The 13,655-nt window shown below is 38.1% G+C and overlaps 1 protein-coding gene across 1 annotated transcript; it reads left to right on the top strand.

Annotated features, from left to right (window-relative positions):
* Positions 1-680: 680 nt before the first annotated feature.
* Positions 681-13,655, top strand: LOC141910265 (large ribosomal subunit protein uL30-like). Its single transcript, XM_074800992.1, has 5 exons — positions 681-747; positions 5,464-5,775; positions 6,152-6,289; positions 11,924-12,033; positions 13,386-13,655. Exons 1-5 carry the CDS (start codon positions 737-739, stop codon positions 13,592-13,594), a joined length of 780 nt encoding a protein of 259 aa, XP_074657093.1. The 5' UTR covers positions 681-736; the 3' UTR covers positions 13,595-13,655.

Here is a 13,655-nt window from a genome sequence, read left to right as displayed (position 1 = left end):
ACACCCGCGGACATCCTCTCAAATGAACAAAGTCTCGCTGCAACTAGACTCAACAACAGAATCAACTCTTTCACAATAAGATATACTGTATTGACGAATGAAACAGGCTGCCCGCACGTATTGTTCTTTCCCACCTGATAGTGCCCGTTGAACTTAGTCGGTTCTGGGAACACCATCTCCTTAGATATGAACCATCATACGGAAACTAAAGAACCGTTCGATGAACCGTTATGCGTGTATAGTGCCGATCCGATCGGCACTATACACGCATTTAACGGTTCATCGAACGGACTGAAACATTTTATATTATCGCGTGTGTAATGTACGTTACCCGGTAAACGTATTTTTCTATTAGGCCTATTATGCGCAGTCTCACGATAAACAATAAAAGTACGGATCTTAAATGAACATTTTGTTCTCGCGCGATCCAAGATTTAAGTTGGAGATACCGGTAACATCAAAGTTTCCGTAGTGTCGGATCCGAGTTTAGTTTACACTTAACATTTAGTCTTCCAACGATACGATGAAACTCTGTGGAGGTTTCGTATTATTCTTCTTATATCTATCACGTTATAGTTTTATTGATCTACAAAACGCTGGCAAAAGAAAAGAGAACTTTGATCTCGAGTCTGCGCCACCGAGTCGAAAACTACCACCATAAGCTGGCGCCACTGTGCGACAGATTTGTTAACTAAGCCGTTAACCCAGGAAGTGCTTTCTCTTCCGGATCATCATCATGGCTGATAGGTACGTTTCTCAGAATCTAACCCAGAATCCGCTCTCATCCGCATTAATGACTGTTCAAAATTGGTTTATACTCACCGATTAATTAATTGAAAACATCTTCTCAATATGAGGGAAGTAACTAATGTCTATTTATTAATTGATGAGACCTGTTTTTCTTGGATATTTTGCTCACTTTTTGGGGTACATACCTCATTTATGTCTTAACAGAATGCCAAAAATCGCGGACAACAACTGAATATCCGATATATTTCCAGTTCTGTACCAATTAGATGGATTGGCAAAAAGACTCCTTAAGTCCAGTTGAATGAGAGAGAAAATCCTCCATTTTGTCAAATTTCTCGGATTTGAACATTGTTACCATGCCTACGCCACCCTGATTTAGTTGTTGAGACCCCACAAGAAAAATAACTTCATGTCGTAGGCATGGTCACAATGTAAAATTTCAAGAAATTTGACAAAATGGAGGATTTTCTCTCTCATTCAATTGGACTTAAGGAGTCTTTTTGCCAATCCATCTGTGTTAGAAAATGTTATGACAACAAATGGTTTTAGTGGGCATTTAAGTCTTTAGCAGTCAGGAACACTTTCCAAAAACGGCTTATTCTGCCAATTTCGGCGTTTTCCGCCAATTACGGCAGAATCAGCTGTTCATGGATCACTCAGTTTTGAAACTTTCACAGTCGTTTATGGCTTAATCAGCCAGTTTCAGCTCACTAAGTTTCTAGTTTTGCTTTAAAGTTTTTTGCGCATTTCCGTTTCAATTAGCGCATGTTGCCGATGACGTCATAATCTCGAGCAGACGATAAGCTTTCATATGACCCTAGGATGGAAATTTTTGAGCTAGGTAAAGTGGTCAAATTTACGTTTTTCTAAATGATTACGTCATATGAAGCCCAAAAACTCCGGGAAAACTCTCAAAACTACTACAGCATGAAACAAGTTTATTAATCATGATTTTTGTTAAAAATAAATTTGGGAACTAGTTTTAAAAACTATTATAAAGTTTTCAAGTAAACGTTGCCATGGGTACACATAAAAACTTTCGCCATTTCTGGCGTATTCCGCCGTTTTTGGCGTAGTTAGTTTTATAATCATAAACTATTAAGCCATTATTGGCAGTCCACTTGTTATATATGGACCCCACCCACTTAGACGTTTCCCCTAGTGTCTACGCGGTTCTTTTTTGGAATAAAATAATTAATTTGCTGAGGTGAACGGATGTGTAAATATTATATGTTAAAAATAAAATTATTATTATTATAATTATCATTCTCATAAGACAAATCAATCATGGATGTATAAACTAGTGTATCAAAAATCTAGTTTTAAGTTTTGCCCATGGTCTTATCTTGCCTAATAAAGCATAGAATGGTTGAGGGATATATTGGACTGCATATGATGTTGGTTAATTAAAGGTAATTAACATCTTCGATGCCTCCAAGCTAATTGATGGATTCTTGTGATGGATAGTGATTGAATGAATTGGTGGCCAATGACGTTACAACTCAAAATCGATAGGCCTACAGCTGTATCTAGACTCATTTCAAAATACAACAAACATTTTCGAAACAATTTGGGATACATGTATGTATATATTTATTTCATAGAATACAGGTATACAGAAAGAACAGAATTCAAATACATTTGCCATCGGAAACCCATACATTTATATTTAATTCTTTCTTGAAGCCTGGAACGGATCAATGAGATTAATTTTTCGGCGCAAATATACAAATGCATGCCAGCAGAAAAGCGATGATGTCATAATAGGGACTCCCATCGAACTAAGCATTATAAATAGCACCTGTAAAACTATCTAAGCTAAAAACGCCGTTTCTGGCGATGTAGTTTTAAAAACTGTAACAGCTGAAAACGGCGGAAATGGCGTTTTTTAAGAACAAGCCAAAAATGGCAGAAAACGCAGATTTCGGCTAAATGGCTGATTCTGTCGTTATTGGCGGAAAACGCCGAAATTGGCAGAATAAGCCGTTTTTGGAAAGTGTTCCTGACTGTTCAGTCAAAACCAAGAAGTCACAGTTTCTTAGATTGTTATGGGACTGGCTTGGACTTGGTGCCTGTTATTTTGGTCTGTAATTGATCAAGACCTGTCCTCCTAGTCTAGTACCTAGCTGTCGTTCCCCAAACAACGTCTAGGGTAAAAGTGCGCATATACAGTTAATTTTCGGGGTAGTACTAAACACCGACCAAAACCGTGTGATACTGACCAAAAGTCATCCAATGCCAAACACCGACCAAAATCCTCCCAACCAAAATTCCTGGTCACATTCGACAGTGAGGATAAAATCAGCGGAAATCCTGCCAACCCATCATCCATATGCACGATTTCATGTTTTATCCGCCAAAATTGAGAATTCGTCCTTGGCCAGATTTCTTGAGTTTTCCATTCCCAAAATCCGAATAAGAATCAAGAATTAGAACTCTAAGTTTGAAATTTTTACGACCGATCAAAATACAAGCTACAGAATACATTAATCATAGGATATAGTAGTCTAGTACCTGTAGTAGTTCTACAAACAACGTCTAGGGCGAAAGTGCTCATATAAGGTTAATTTTCGTCCCTCATTTTGAGGGACAAGGCTTTGAGCTTCTATTTCACCCCTTAAAACACCATCAACTTACCTCAAACTGACTGTTCTGTAATCAGACGGAAGTTAACTATTGTTTGTGCATAAATTGGTAATCCTAAGTAGCTTTTGACGATCGTAGTAGCTCAAAACTTTTGACTAGTCGCCTCAAGAAATAGTTGAAGTAAAGCAACATATCAAATATGGCGGCTTTTCGTGGTCCATTAGGGGAGTGTAAATTACGGATTCGGACTTGAACTTGGACTGACATTGATGCCAATGCAGATATCATTCTTGTTTCAAATTCTCAAGGTTAAAATTGACCTAAATTTATGCGTTATATCAACAAAAATTAACAATTAGAGTAATTTTAGAGAGACATATTGAATTTTCACATTTTATTAATTTAGTCCAGATCGGAAATCCCGATTGTGGCAATCAAATCAAATCAATAAATTCCCCGGTTCGCGATTTAAATCATCAAAAATATGATTATAAAACACGTTTTCTAAGTCAACAAGGTAACTAATTTATTTATTTTAGTACAAAGGTTTGATTTGACACTAAAATCAGTTGTTGCATTGCAATTAACAGGAGTTAACCTCTATATCATACTTTAGCGTCAGACGTTGTAGGGAACCGTAACAACGACTGGTATTCAGACTAAGTATATAGACTTTATACAGTGTCTTGTTGCTTAACGAACTACTGAAATTGAGGAATTCATTCTGCATTTACCCTGCCATTCAAAACAAAAAAGTGAGTTGCGTTTTGCTTTCACGCCCACTGGTTATGATCAAGTTACAGTTTTCAATTAGTGAGAAAGATTTCAAAATGATTACTTTAGGCTAACAAAGCTGTAATTACCTCAAATTTGAACTGATGGTCACTGATCAAAGCCGAGTCGAATAATCATGGCAATTGTTTTAAGAATTGCTGATTCTCTCAGAATTGAAATTGAATCAATCCTTCGTCGATCGATCGAAGAGAGATGGAAAATTATTTGATATTATCTGTGCGATTATATTATATTCGTCGGTCAGTTTTTGAGTTGTCGGTTACTTTTGGTGTTTGGTATTATTTACTTTTGGTCTGTAATAAAGTTACTTTTGGTCGCTATTATAGTTTACTTTTTGTGGTTGTTACAATTTTGGTCGATTGTCATGACGTGAATATCTTGTCCTTTTCTCATCATTGAAATAACGTAATGATCTTGAAATTAGGTGATTTATTTTCAACTTCTATTTTACAACTCCAACTAGAAAACTGTGTGCTTAACATTATTTTTGTTTATATATAATGGAGAGAGTACTACTGTATGAGTACTGCTGACATGTTTTGACACTGACATGTTTGTGACACTGATATTACTTTTGAGCACAACTAATGACCTAATCCAATTAATACAAACAACTCATCGATGTTGATGCCCCATTTCACATATCAATATCAGGCTGATTAATTTACAAGAGAATTATATTTAGCATTATTAAACAATATTACATCCACAAGAAACGTTAATATACACTCCGATAAAAATCCAAATTAAAACAAGGAAATGTACTGCATGATACGATACTAACTTTACTTTTTGTCAGTATTGGACGGCTTTTGGTCGATATTGAGAACCACCAAATTTTCGTCCCTCAAAATGAGGGACGAGGCTTCGAGCGTCTATTTCTGTTCTGTTATCAGATGGAAGTTAACTAGGCCTATTGAATTGGCTTGAATTGATAATCCTAAGTAGCTTTTGATGATCGTAGCAACTCAAAAATTTTGACTCGTAGCCTCGAAATATAGTTGAAGTGAAGCAACATAACAAATAGGGCGGCTTTTCGTGTTGCATGATGGAAGGGTATACGGATTCGGACTTGAACTTTGACATCGATGCCAATCCGTTGTTTTTGTTTCAAATTCTTAAGGTTAAATTCACCAAAATTAATTGTTTTATCAACAAAAAATTAATTTATTTGTACAAAGGTTTGATTTGACACTAAAGACAGTTTAGCGTCAGACGTTGTAGGGAACCGTAACAAAGAATGGGTATGCAGACTAGATCAAGACCCAACCACTAGGAACTCTAGATTTATCAAAAACTTTTTATATATGTTGAAACGAAAATTTATTTCAGCGCTAAAAAAAACGAAAAGAAACAGAAAACCAAGAAGGCTGGCGACAAAAAAATGCCGCAGCCGCCCGAGTCACTGTTGAAGGCTCGTAAATTCAAAGCCGCCCGCCGCGAGAAACTGCTCGCGTCGAAGGTAGCCAAGAAGAAGGCTTACAAAGAAAAACGCCATTTGATCTTCAAACGCGCCGAAAGTTACATCAAAGAGTATCGCACACGCGAACGCGAAGAGATTCGATTGGCCCGTCAGGCTCGTAAAGAAGGAAACTTCTACGTGCCAGCCGAGTCAAAAGTGGCGTTCGTAATGAGAATTCGAGGGTAAGTAGGCCTATATGAAAGCAAACTACCTTATTTCAGTTAATTCAGTCAGTCATACAATCTTTATCCTGAGGGGGTGGTTTTATGTCAGGATCTAGTTATGCAGTTGTGATTTGATATTTAACTCGAAAGAGTCAACTCTGACAATCAAGCACTTATAACTCTCACTGCTGTGGAACCAGTTCCTGAACTCAGTTCAACATTGGAGGTTTACTCTTCATCTCCCAAGGTTTAGATTTAACTTAATTTGGTCTTGAAAAATGGTGGATAATATTCGATATGTCTCTCTCTAAGAAACATTACGCCTGCTGGGATCAGAAGTTTTGAATGTAAAAAAGTGACAAGATTTTAAAAAATCTGTTAACTTATTTTCTAGTATCAATGGCGTTCACCCAAAGCCGCGTAAAGTCATGCAGCTGTTCCGGCTACGTCAGATCAACAACGGTGTTTTCATCAGGCTCAACAAGGCAACGATTAACATGCTGCGACTAGCTGAACCGTTCATCACTTGGGGGTATGTGTAAATCGCTTGAATTCGGATATAACCGCAGGGATGTGATTGGTGTGAGAGATAATGAAAATTTCAGAAATTAGATATTTGTAAGAAAAAAAGTGAGATTTAGTGGAAGGAATAGTTTAATTAGCATATTATGTGTGTATCTTTTGAACTTATCTTTATTTAGATGAATTTGAGCTTCAAAAAAGTATATATTTTGAAAATTTCAATGCAACAAATCTGAATCAAGTTATGGATAAAAAATTTCATTATCACACACCCATCTTTCCCCTTATGTTATTACACTAAACATTTTGCGATGGGGTACTGCACGGCGGTATCCCATTAGGATACTTATTAATATCTTCTTGTAAGATTCTTTTAATTCCGGCATCGTGACGAAGAAATCGTAGATAACCCTCCTGGGTGGGCGATTCTTACGGTCAAGAAGCGATTGCCTAGAGAGTAGGTTGGAACTTATAAAATTGTTGGCAGCAGCGGTAAGTATATCATCCAAGGATTGATTTGGGCGATCAAGGGAGGCCACTTACATTGCTTCCAATGCACTCAAATTAAGTAGAACGCTTGAGTTTCTAGATAGCTTTTGGCGCGTGGAACTGAGTGCTAACATAAAAATCCTTATCTCCACCCAGGTGTTTATCTTAAACTGAACAGGCTGGACTTAAATCACAAGGGACAGATACCCAATTATTAGAGCCTAGTGTACAGCGGGGTAGCAACTGATATCCTATGACCCCCTAGAATCTGGTAGACGACCAGTTTCATGATACAGTTTTTGATATAATTGCTATTTGATATTTCACATTTTTATGGCAGCAAGAATTTAAGTTGAGGCCATAGTATAAATCTTTAAATGGCGTGCCCCGTCAAACTCGAAATGACTGGTCATTTTCCCGTGCACTCAAAGATTAGTGGAATGCTTGAGGTTTGTCAGTAACATTAAGCGTGTGGAACTGAGTGCAAAATCGTAACCTTATCTCCACCCAGATGTTTGTCTAAAACTAAACAGGCTGGACTTAAATCGCAAGGGACAGTACCTTTTTAGCCCACTTGGGACTTAAGTCCCAGCGGGCTATTGCGTTCACTTCTCGTCCGTCCGTCCGTAGACGGAATCCAGTTATTTTGGGAAGTTTTGAAGACGCTTCAAGGTAATGTCTTGATATTTGGGTTACACATGTATCTACCCTAGACACATCTTCAGCCCGAAAACTGGCCCTGTCATATTCAAGATGGCCGGCTGGCAGCCATTGTTGTTCGCCAAAATCAGCACTTTTTACACATTTTTGAACTTTTTGAGGGAAATTTTGAAGACGCTTTGATCAATTACCTTGATCTTTCGGATATATGTGGATTCCCCCAGGGCCCATCAGCATAACAAAAATTGGGTCGATCGGACTCAAGATGGCCGTCCTATGACCTTTTTAGTGACCAAAAATGTTAATTTTGGCCCAAATTCTGAGTCCTGTAGCTTCCTACTGGTTTATCATTTCTCATTGCAATTTGTGGTGGGTATTCTTTGGAAAGGGATGTTTTATACCTGAGACAGGTATTTTTCATCAGCCAATTATGACGCAATTGGCGGCCATCTTGGTGTCAGCAGTACTCATTGTAAGTGGGAAAAAGTTTTTAGGCCAGCCGTAGGCTGAGCCTATTACTATACAAATGGAGCGAATTTAAATGACATGGTTTCCACACAAAAGGCTCTTTTGCTTGCCAAGTGAGGGCATATTCGAACAAATCACGTATTAAAGCGTAATCCATTCTCTGAATCGTAGCGAGCAGAATTTTGAAATAGGGTCTCATAAAAATGTTTTCTGCATTTTTCACGAAAGTTAAATCGGGAAAATTTCAATTTTTATCAGCCAATCAGGAAGTTGTGTCTTCCCTGTGATTGGTTTATCTGAAATATCAGCAGCTGTTCACGTGAATTATCGCGATTTCATTACTGGCGCTTTTGCGCATGACTTTATGTATCAACACGCGACAATGCTTCCGCGTTCACTACGTGTTCGCTGATTGGCCCATTTACTGGGAAATTCCACAGAAGCCTAATGTGGTTTGTTACAAGCGCTGTGATTAGCCCGACCCGATTCTGGCATGGCTTTAGCTTAGTGGGTTCGAATCCCTTGACGGGTGAAGATGATGGATCCTATCAATATCTATTGAAACTAATAAGTTTCCCGGTTGGGCAGCCGCGGATATCTACCGGAAGTGTTCCAGTTCGATATTTCGAGGTTTCTTTGAATTTTGGAGTGATATTGAAATCCGGTAAATACCAGCGGTAGATTGTGAAAACCCATTGCATGATATTTTTATTACTTAATCAACGAAAAGCGTCGGGGACCGCGCCAGGAGTTTTCGTAATTCAAGTAGCGCAATAGCCTACTTCTTCGTGTTCGTCCACCTCAATTTCCACTCCGCCGATCTCTGACACGGCGCTGTCCCCGTCGGCGCTGTGATTGCACTTTCGTACCACCAAAATTTTTTATTTCTATATCAGGGAGGTCTGGAGAATAAAAAAGTCAAAATTTGGATATCACATAGGCCTGATTTCATCGAATAAGTCGACCATGGTCGTTACGTTTCCGTAGCCTACTTATTACCACCTAAAACCGTCTGAACAATTTTGTCACAACCAACATTTCGTTTACAGAAATCAGGTGTTCACGCGAACCTGCGGTATCGTCTACTGTTTTACTTCCGGGTTTTATTTTAAGATTTAAAATTGTATTTCAAGATCGATTTCTATGAAATCTTTAGTTGATTTGGTGTTTGGGAGGAATTTTTATTTGCTCTTCAGAAAATTCATCCTTGACAATTGCGCAAGGTTCGCGAAAAAAAAGGTTTTACCAAATCGGGTGTATGACCTTGATATGCTAATTAGCCATGTGCCCGAATTGCAAATTCAATCAAATTTTATTCTGCCAAAAAAATGTTAAATACAATTCGCTTTCCGAGAGTTAATGGTATGCTGCATGGAACAAAGTTGTTTTGAGATGGCTCTTGAAGCTATTTAGGTAGAGAGATAACCATCTAGATAGTTCGTGAGAGTTCCAAAGTTTTGAAGACGCTTCAAGGTAATGTCTTGATATTTGGTTTATACGTGTATCTACCCTAGACACATCTTCAGGCCAAAAACTGGCCCTGTCAGATTCAAGATGGTCGACTGGCAGCCATTGTTGTTCGCCAAAATCAGCACTTTTTACACATTTTTGAAGTTTTCGAGGGAAATTTTGAAGACACTTTTATCAATTACCTTGATCATTCGTATATATTTGTATCCCCCAAGGGCCCATCGGCATGAGAAAAATTGGGTCGATCGGACTTAAGATGGCCGTACTGTAACCTTTTTTGTTCCCAAAAATGTCAATTTTGGCCTGAATTCTGAGTACTGTAGCTTTCTAATGGTGTGCCATGTTTCATTGCAATTTGTAATGGGTATTCTTTGGAAAGGGATCTTTTATATCTGAGAGGGTATTTTTGACCAGGCAATTATGACGCACTTGGCTGCCATCTTGGGGTCATCAGTACTCATTCGTAGGTGGAAAAAAAGTTTTTCCACATCATAATTGATACTTAAGCATATTTTGCTACTATAATCAATTGGAAAGTTGTAGCTCATGACATGTTCTACGATCGAGATGAGTTTCAAGCTCATTGGTTTTTGTTTATGGCCACCAGGGGGCGTTGAACAATACAATAACTTAGTATTTCTATATTACATTCGTTCCTGCTGTCTGTGTTAACACACGATTTTACTATGTAAATGATATTGAGCAGGGAGTGTATATTGATAAATATAACCCACAGATTACATCATTTATAAAAAGCAAATCTGACAGGCTGGCCATTGTGCCCCTTGGGGCTCTTGTTCCACATTATATTGATACCTAAGCGTATTTTGTTACCACAATCATTTAGAAAGTGGTAGCTCATAACGTGTTCTATGATTGTGGTGAGTTTCAAGGTCATTGGTTTTTGTATATGGCCACCAGGGGGCATTGAATAATGCAATATCTTAGTATTTCTATATTATATTCGTATCAATGCATATTTTGTAACCACAATAAATTGCAAAGTTGTAGCTCATGACATCATCTATGATTGTGGCAAGTTTTAAGGCCATTAATTATTCTATTCCCAGGGGGCGTTAAATAGTAGAATAACTTAGTATTTCCTTATTATATTGGTACCTAGGCATATTTTGTTACCATGATTAATTACAAAGTTATAGTTCGTGACATGTTCTATGATTGTGGTGAGTTTCAAGGTCATTGGATTCTGTATATGGTCACCAGGGGGCGTTGAATATTGAAATTGTTAGATTGTTGAGCATTTGGAACCACTTCCCAAGTGGGCATGGTGTCCCTGGACCCCTAGTTTAGGCTAGCCGTAGGCTGAGCCTATAACTAAACAAGTGGAGTGAATTTAAATGACATGGTTTCCAGAGTAAGGCTCTTAGACTGTGGAACTGAGTATATATTCATACTAATCATTCATTCAAAGCATTATCCATTCTCCAAATCCCATGAAGCTGAATTTGGTTAAGGCGCCTGGTTAAAATATATATGAGCTTTTTTTGCGAAAATCTGAACGTTATGATAACTGTTTTAAAAAGACAATTAGAAAGCAAAGACTCTTCTGTGATTGGCTAAGCCACAGAGATCAGCAGGTGTTCACGTGAAGCCACGGTAATTTCTACTGTTTTGTTTTAAGATTTAAAATTGTATATCAAGATCGATTTCTGTGAAATCTTTTGTTAATTTGGTTTTTGGGAGGCATTTTTTATTTGCGCTACAGTAAATATCATTGACAATTATGCAAACTCCGGGGAAAATTGTCTCAAATTTTCTCAAATCAGATGGATGACCTTGATTGCTAACTAGCCATGTGTCAAATTTAAGATTCAATCAAATTTTATTCTTCAAAAAATATCAAATCCAGCTGCAGTCGCTGTCTGTGCTACTTCTGAAAACACAATTGTATTGGATATGAGGTATTGAGTGTATTTTGATAAATATAAACCACAGAATGCATCATTTGCCATTTTATGAAAAGGTGACAGGCTGGCCATAGTCCCACTAGGGTCTCCTGTTTAAAAGCCTAGCTTACAGCAGGCTAGCAACTATATCCTACGACCCCTTGGAATCCTGGTCCATGACCAATTTCACAAAATTGGTTTTTGATTCAATTGATATTTGGGTACCAAACGTTTAAAATGGCTGCAAGGATAAAAGTCTGATCATTTTAAATCTTAAAATGACGCGAGGCCATGCCCCATCAAACTCAAAATGACTGGTCATTTTCCGATGCACTCAAATTAGTAGAACGCTTCTGGTTCGTCAGTACCTTTTAGCGCGTGGAACTGAGTGCAAAATTACAACCTTTTCTCCACCCAGATGTTTATTGAACTGAACAGGCTGGACTAAAATCACAAGGGACATAATATATCGGAAATATTTGACCTGAGAACGTCTGTCCGTCAGTGCTGTGTGAATTGCCTTAAGTGATAATGGGATTAAGAAATTTAAGCGTCTGCCTCTTATGAGCCATTTTAAGAGTTTATGCGGTCAGGGTAATTGGGGTGGGATGGAATTTAGGAAATTGTTTGATGATGTATTGTTGTTTTAGATACGCCAACTTAAAGAGCGTCCGCGAGCTGATATACAAACGAGGCTATGGGAAAGTTGATGGACGGCGGGTGCCGCTGACCGACAACAGCATCATCGAGAAAAATCTTGGTAAGTATCGTTGGTTGTAAACTTTGGTCCGGTCTTTCGTAGTACTACGCATTCGAATTAGTAGAACGCTTAAGTTTCTAGATAACTACTAGCGCGTGGAATTGAATGCTAAATAAAAACCTTATCTCCACCCAGATGTTTGTCTAAAACCAAACAGGCTGGACTAAATCGCAAGGGATAAAATGATAACAATGTTTTAGGGCGTGTGGCGTGTTCTCAAGGATCAGGGAATTCCAACTCTTGGAAATTGGGAGGAAGTTGAGATTGAATTTACTATACAAATGGAGCAATATCAATGAAATTTTATTCTACAGTCAAAGCTCGTTATATCGCCAAGAATTTCCTTGCGCATAGTTCATTTGGTATCTATGTGTATGTAACTCTCGTTATACCACCTCTCACTCTCCGCCATGACGCCAACGAAATCATAGAACAGTCCTTTTCAAACTCATTGAGAAAACATTAGTTATTATACCACCAACGATCTTTTGACTATGACGTTTCCAGTCTTGGTTAAGAATCGATACAAGTGGCAGTATCACACAATTTTTTCTGTCTAAAGGAAATGATTTTAATCGCTCCTTTGAAGGTTTGAAAGGCAGTGTGTATATCGATTTTCCTCTTCCCATCTTGCCACCGGCCCTTGCAATAAGACCAACGTCTAATCCATTTTAGACATGGGATATAACAAGTCTTTAAACTGCCTATTAGTTAATGGTCAGGTGAGCTACAAGACCATTGGTCTTTTATTTCTGTCTAAAGGAAATGAGCTAAAACCTTTAGCCTTCCTAAATTGGATCAAATAATGTCCAATTTTGGATTTGGTAAATAGTCATATTGTATATCCTATGTCATTTCACATGACGGTAATTTTGTTAAATCGCCAAAATTTTGACAGTCGGAGCATTGACTGTATTTTATTTAACAATTTTACATCAATCCAATTCAATTTTACTTCGCATTCAAATCAATAAGGTGACTGTGGATGGAAAATATTGATCTGAGGTATTCATTCCTGTCATCTCGTCTGTACTGCGTAATTTTATTGAGCGGAAGTTTATTTTAACAACCCACAGATTGCATCAAACCGATAGACTGTCAGTAGTGCCCCTTTTAGGGTTCTTATTGTTTTTGCTGGTGACAAGTGAAAAAAGGAACCTCTTAATAAGAAACAGCCCCTGCTGAGGATATCTTGTCGTGAATGATGTAATCGGGGGGGGGGGGGACTTTGGTTAAGGGTCAGGGAATGGAATATGGAAGAGCCCGCTCTTGTCACGAAGAATTCCAGTACCCATGAAAATGTTTTGGAAGTTGCCTTAGATCTTATCCTGATTGTCCTATTGTTTTTCCAGGTCGCTGCGGTATTATCTGCATGGAAGATCTGATCCACGAGATTTTCACTTGCGGCCCAAACTTCAAGAAGGCATCGAACTTCTTGTGGCCGTTCAAATTGAACACACCAACAGGTGGCTGGAGAAAGAAGAACAATCACTTCGTGGATGGAGGCGATTTCGGTAATCGTGAGGATTACATCAATGCGTTGTTGAAACGAATGATTTAAATTTTGAGTTTAACTGTTTCACGGCTCGAAATAAAAAGGGAAAAAAATATCCTAAAATTAA

Source organism: Tubulanus polymorphus, chromosome 8 (genome assembly GCF_964204645.1).
Source record: "Tubulanus polymorphus chromosome 8, tnTubPoly1.2, whole genome shotgun sequence".
NCBI classification, from domain to species: domain Eukaryota; kingdom Metazoa; phylum Nemertea; class Palaeonemertea; order Tubulaniformes; family Tubulanidae; genus Tubulanus; species Tubulanus polymorphus.
This window is presented reverse-complemented; position numbering and strand designations above follow the sequence as displayed.

Bases quoted from the DNA above. Each gene is read 5' to 3' on its own strand.
- LOC141910265 (XM_074800992.1), top strand. The intron at 6,290-11,923 runs GTATGTGTAAAT...TTGTTGTTTTAG, and splicing joins GAACCGTTCATCACTTGGGG to ATACGCCAACTTAAAGAGCG. The intron at 12,034-13,385 runs GTAAGTATCGTT...TTGTTTTTCCAG, and splicing joins CATCATCGAGAAAAATCTTG to GTCGCTGCGGTATTATCTGC.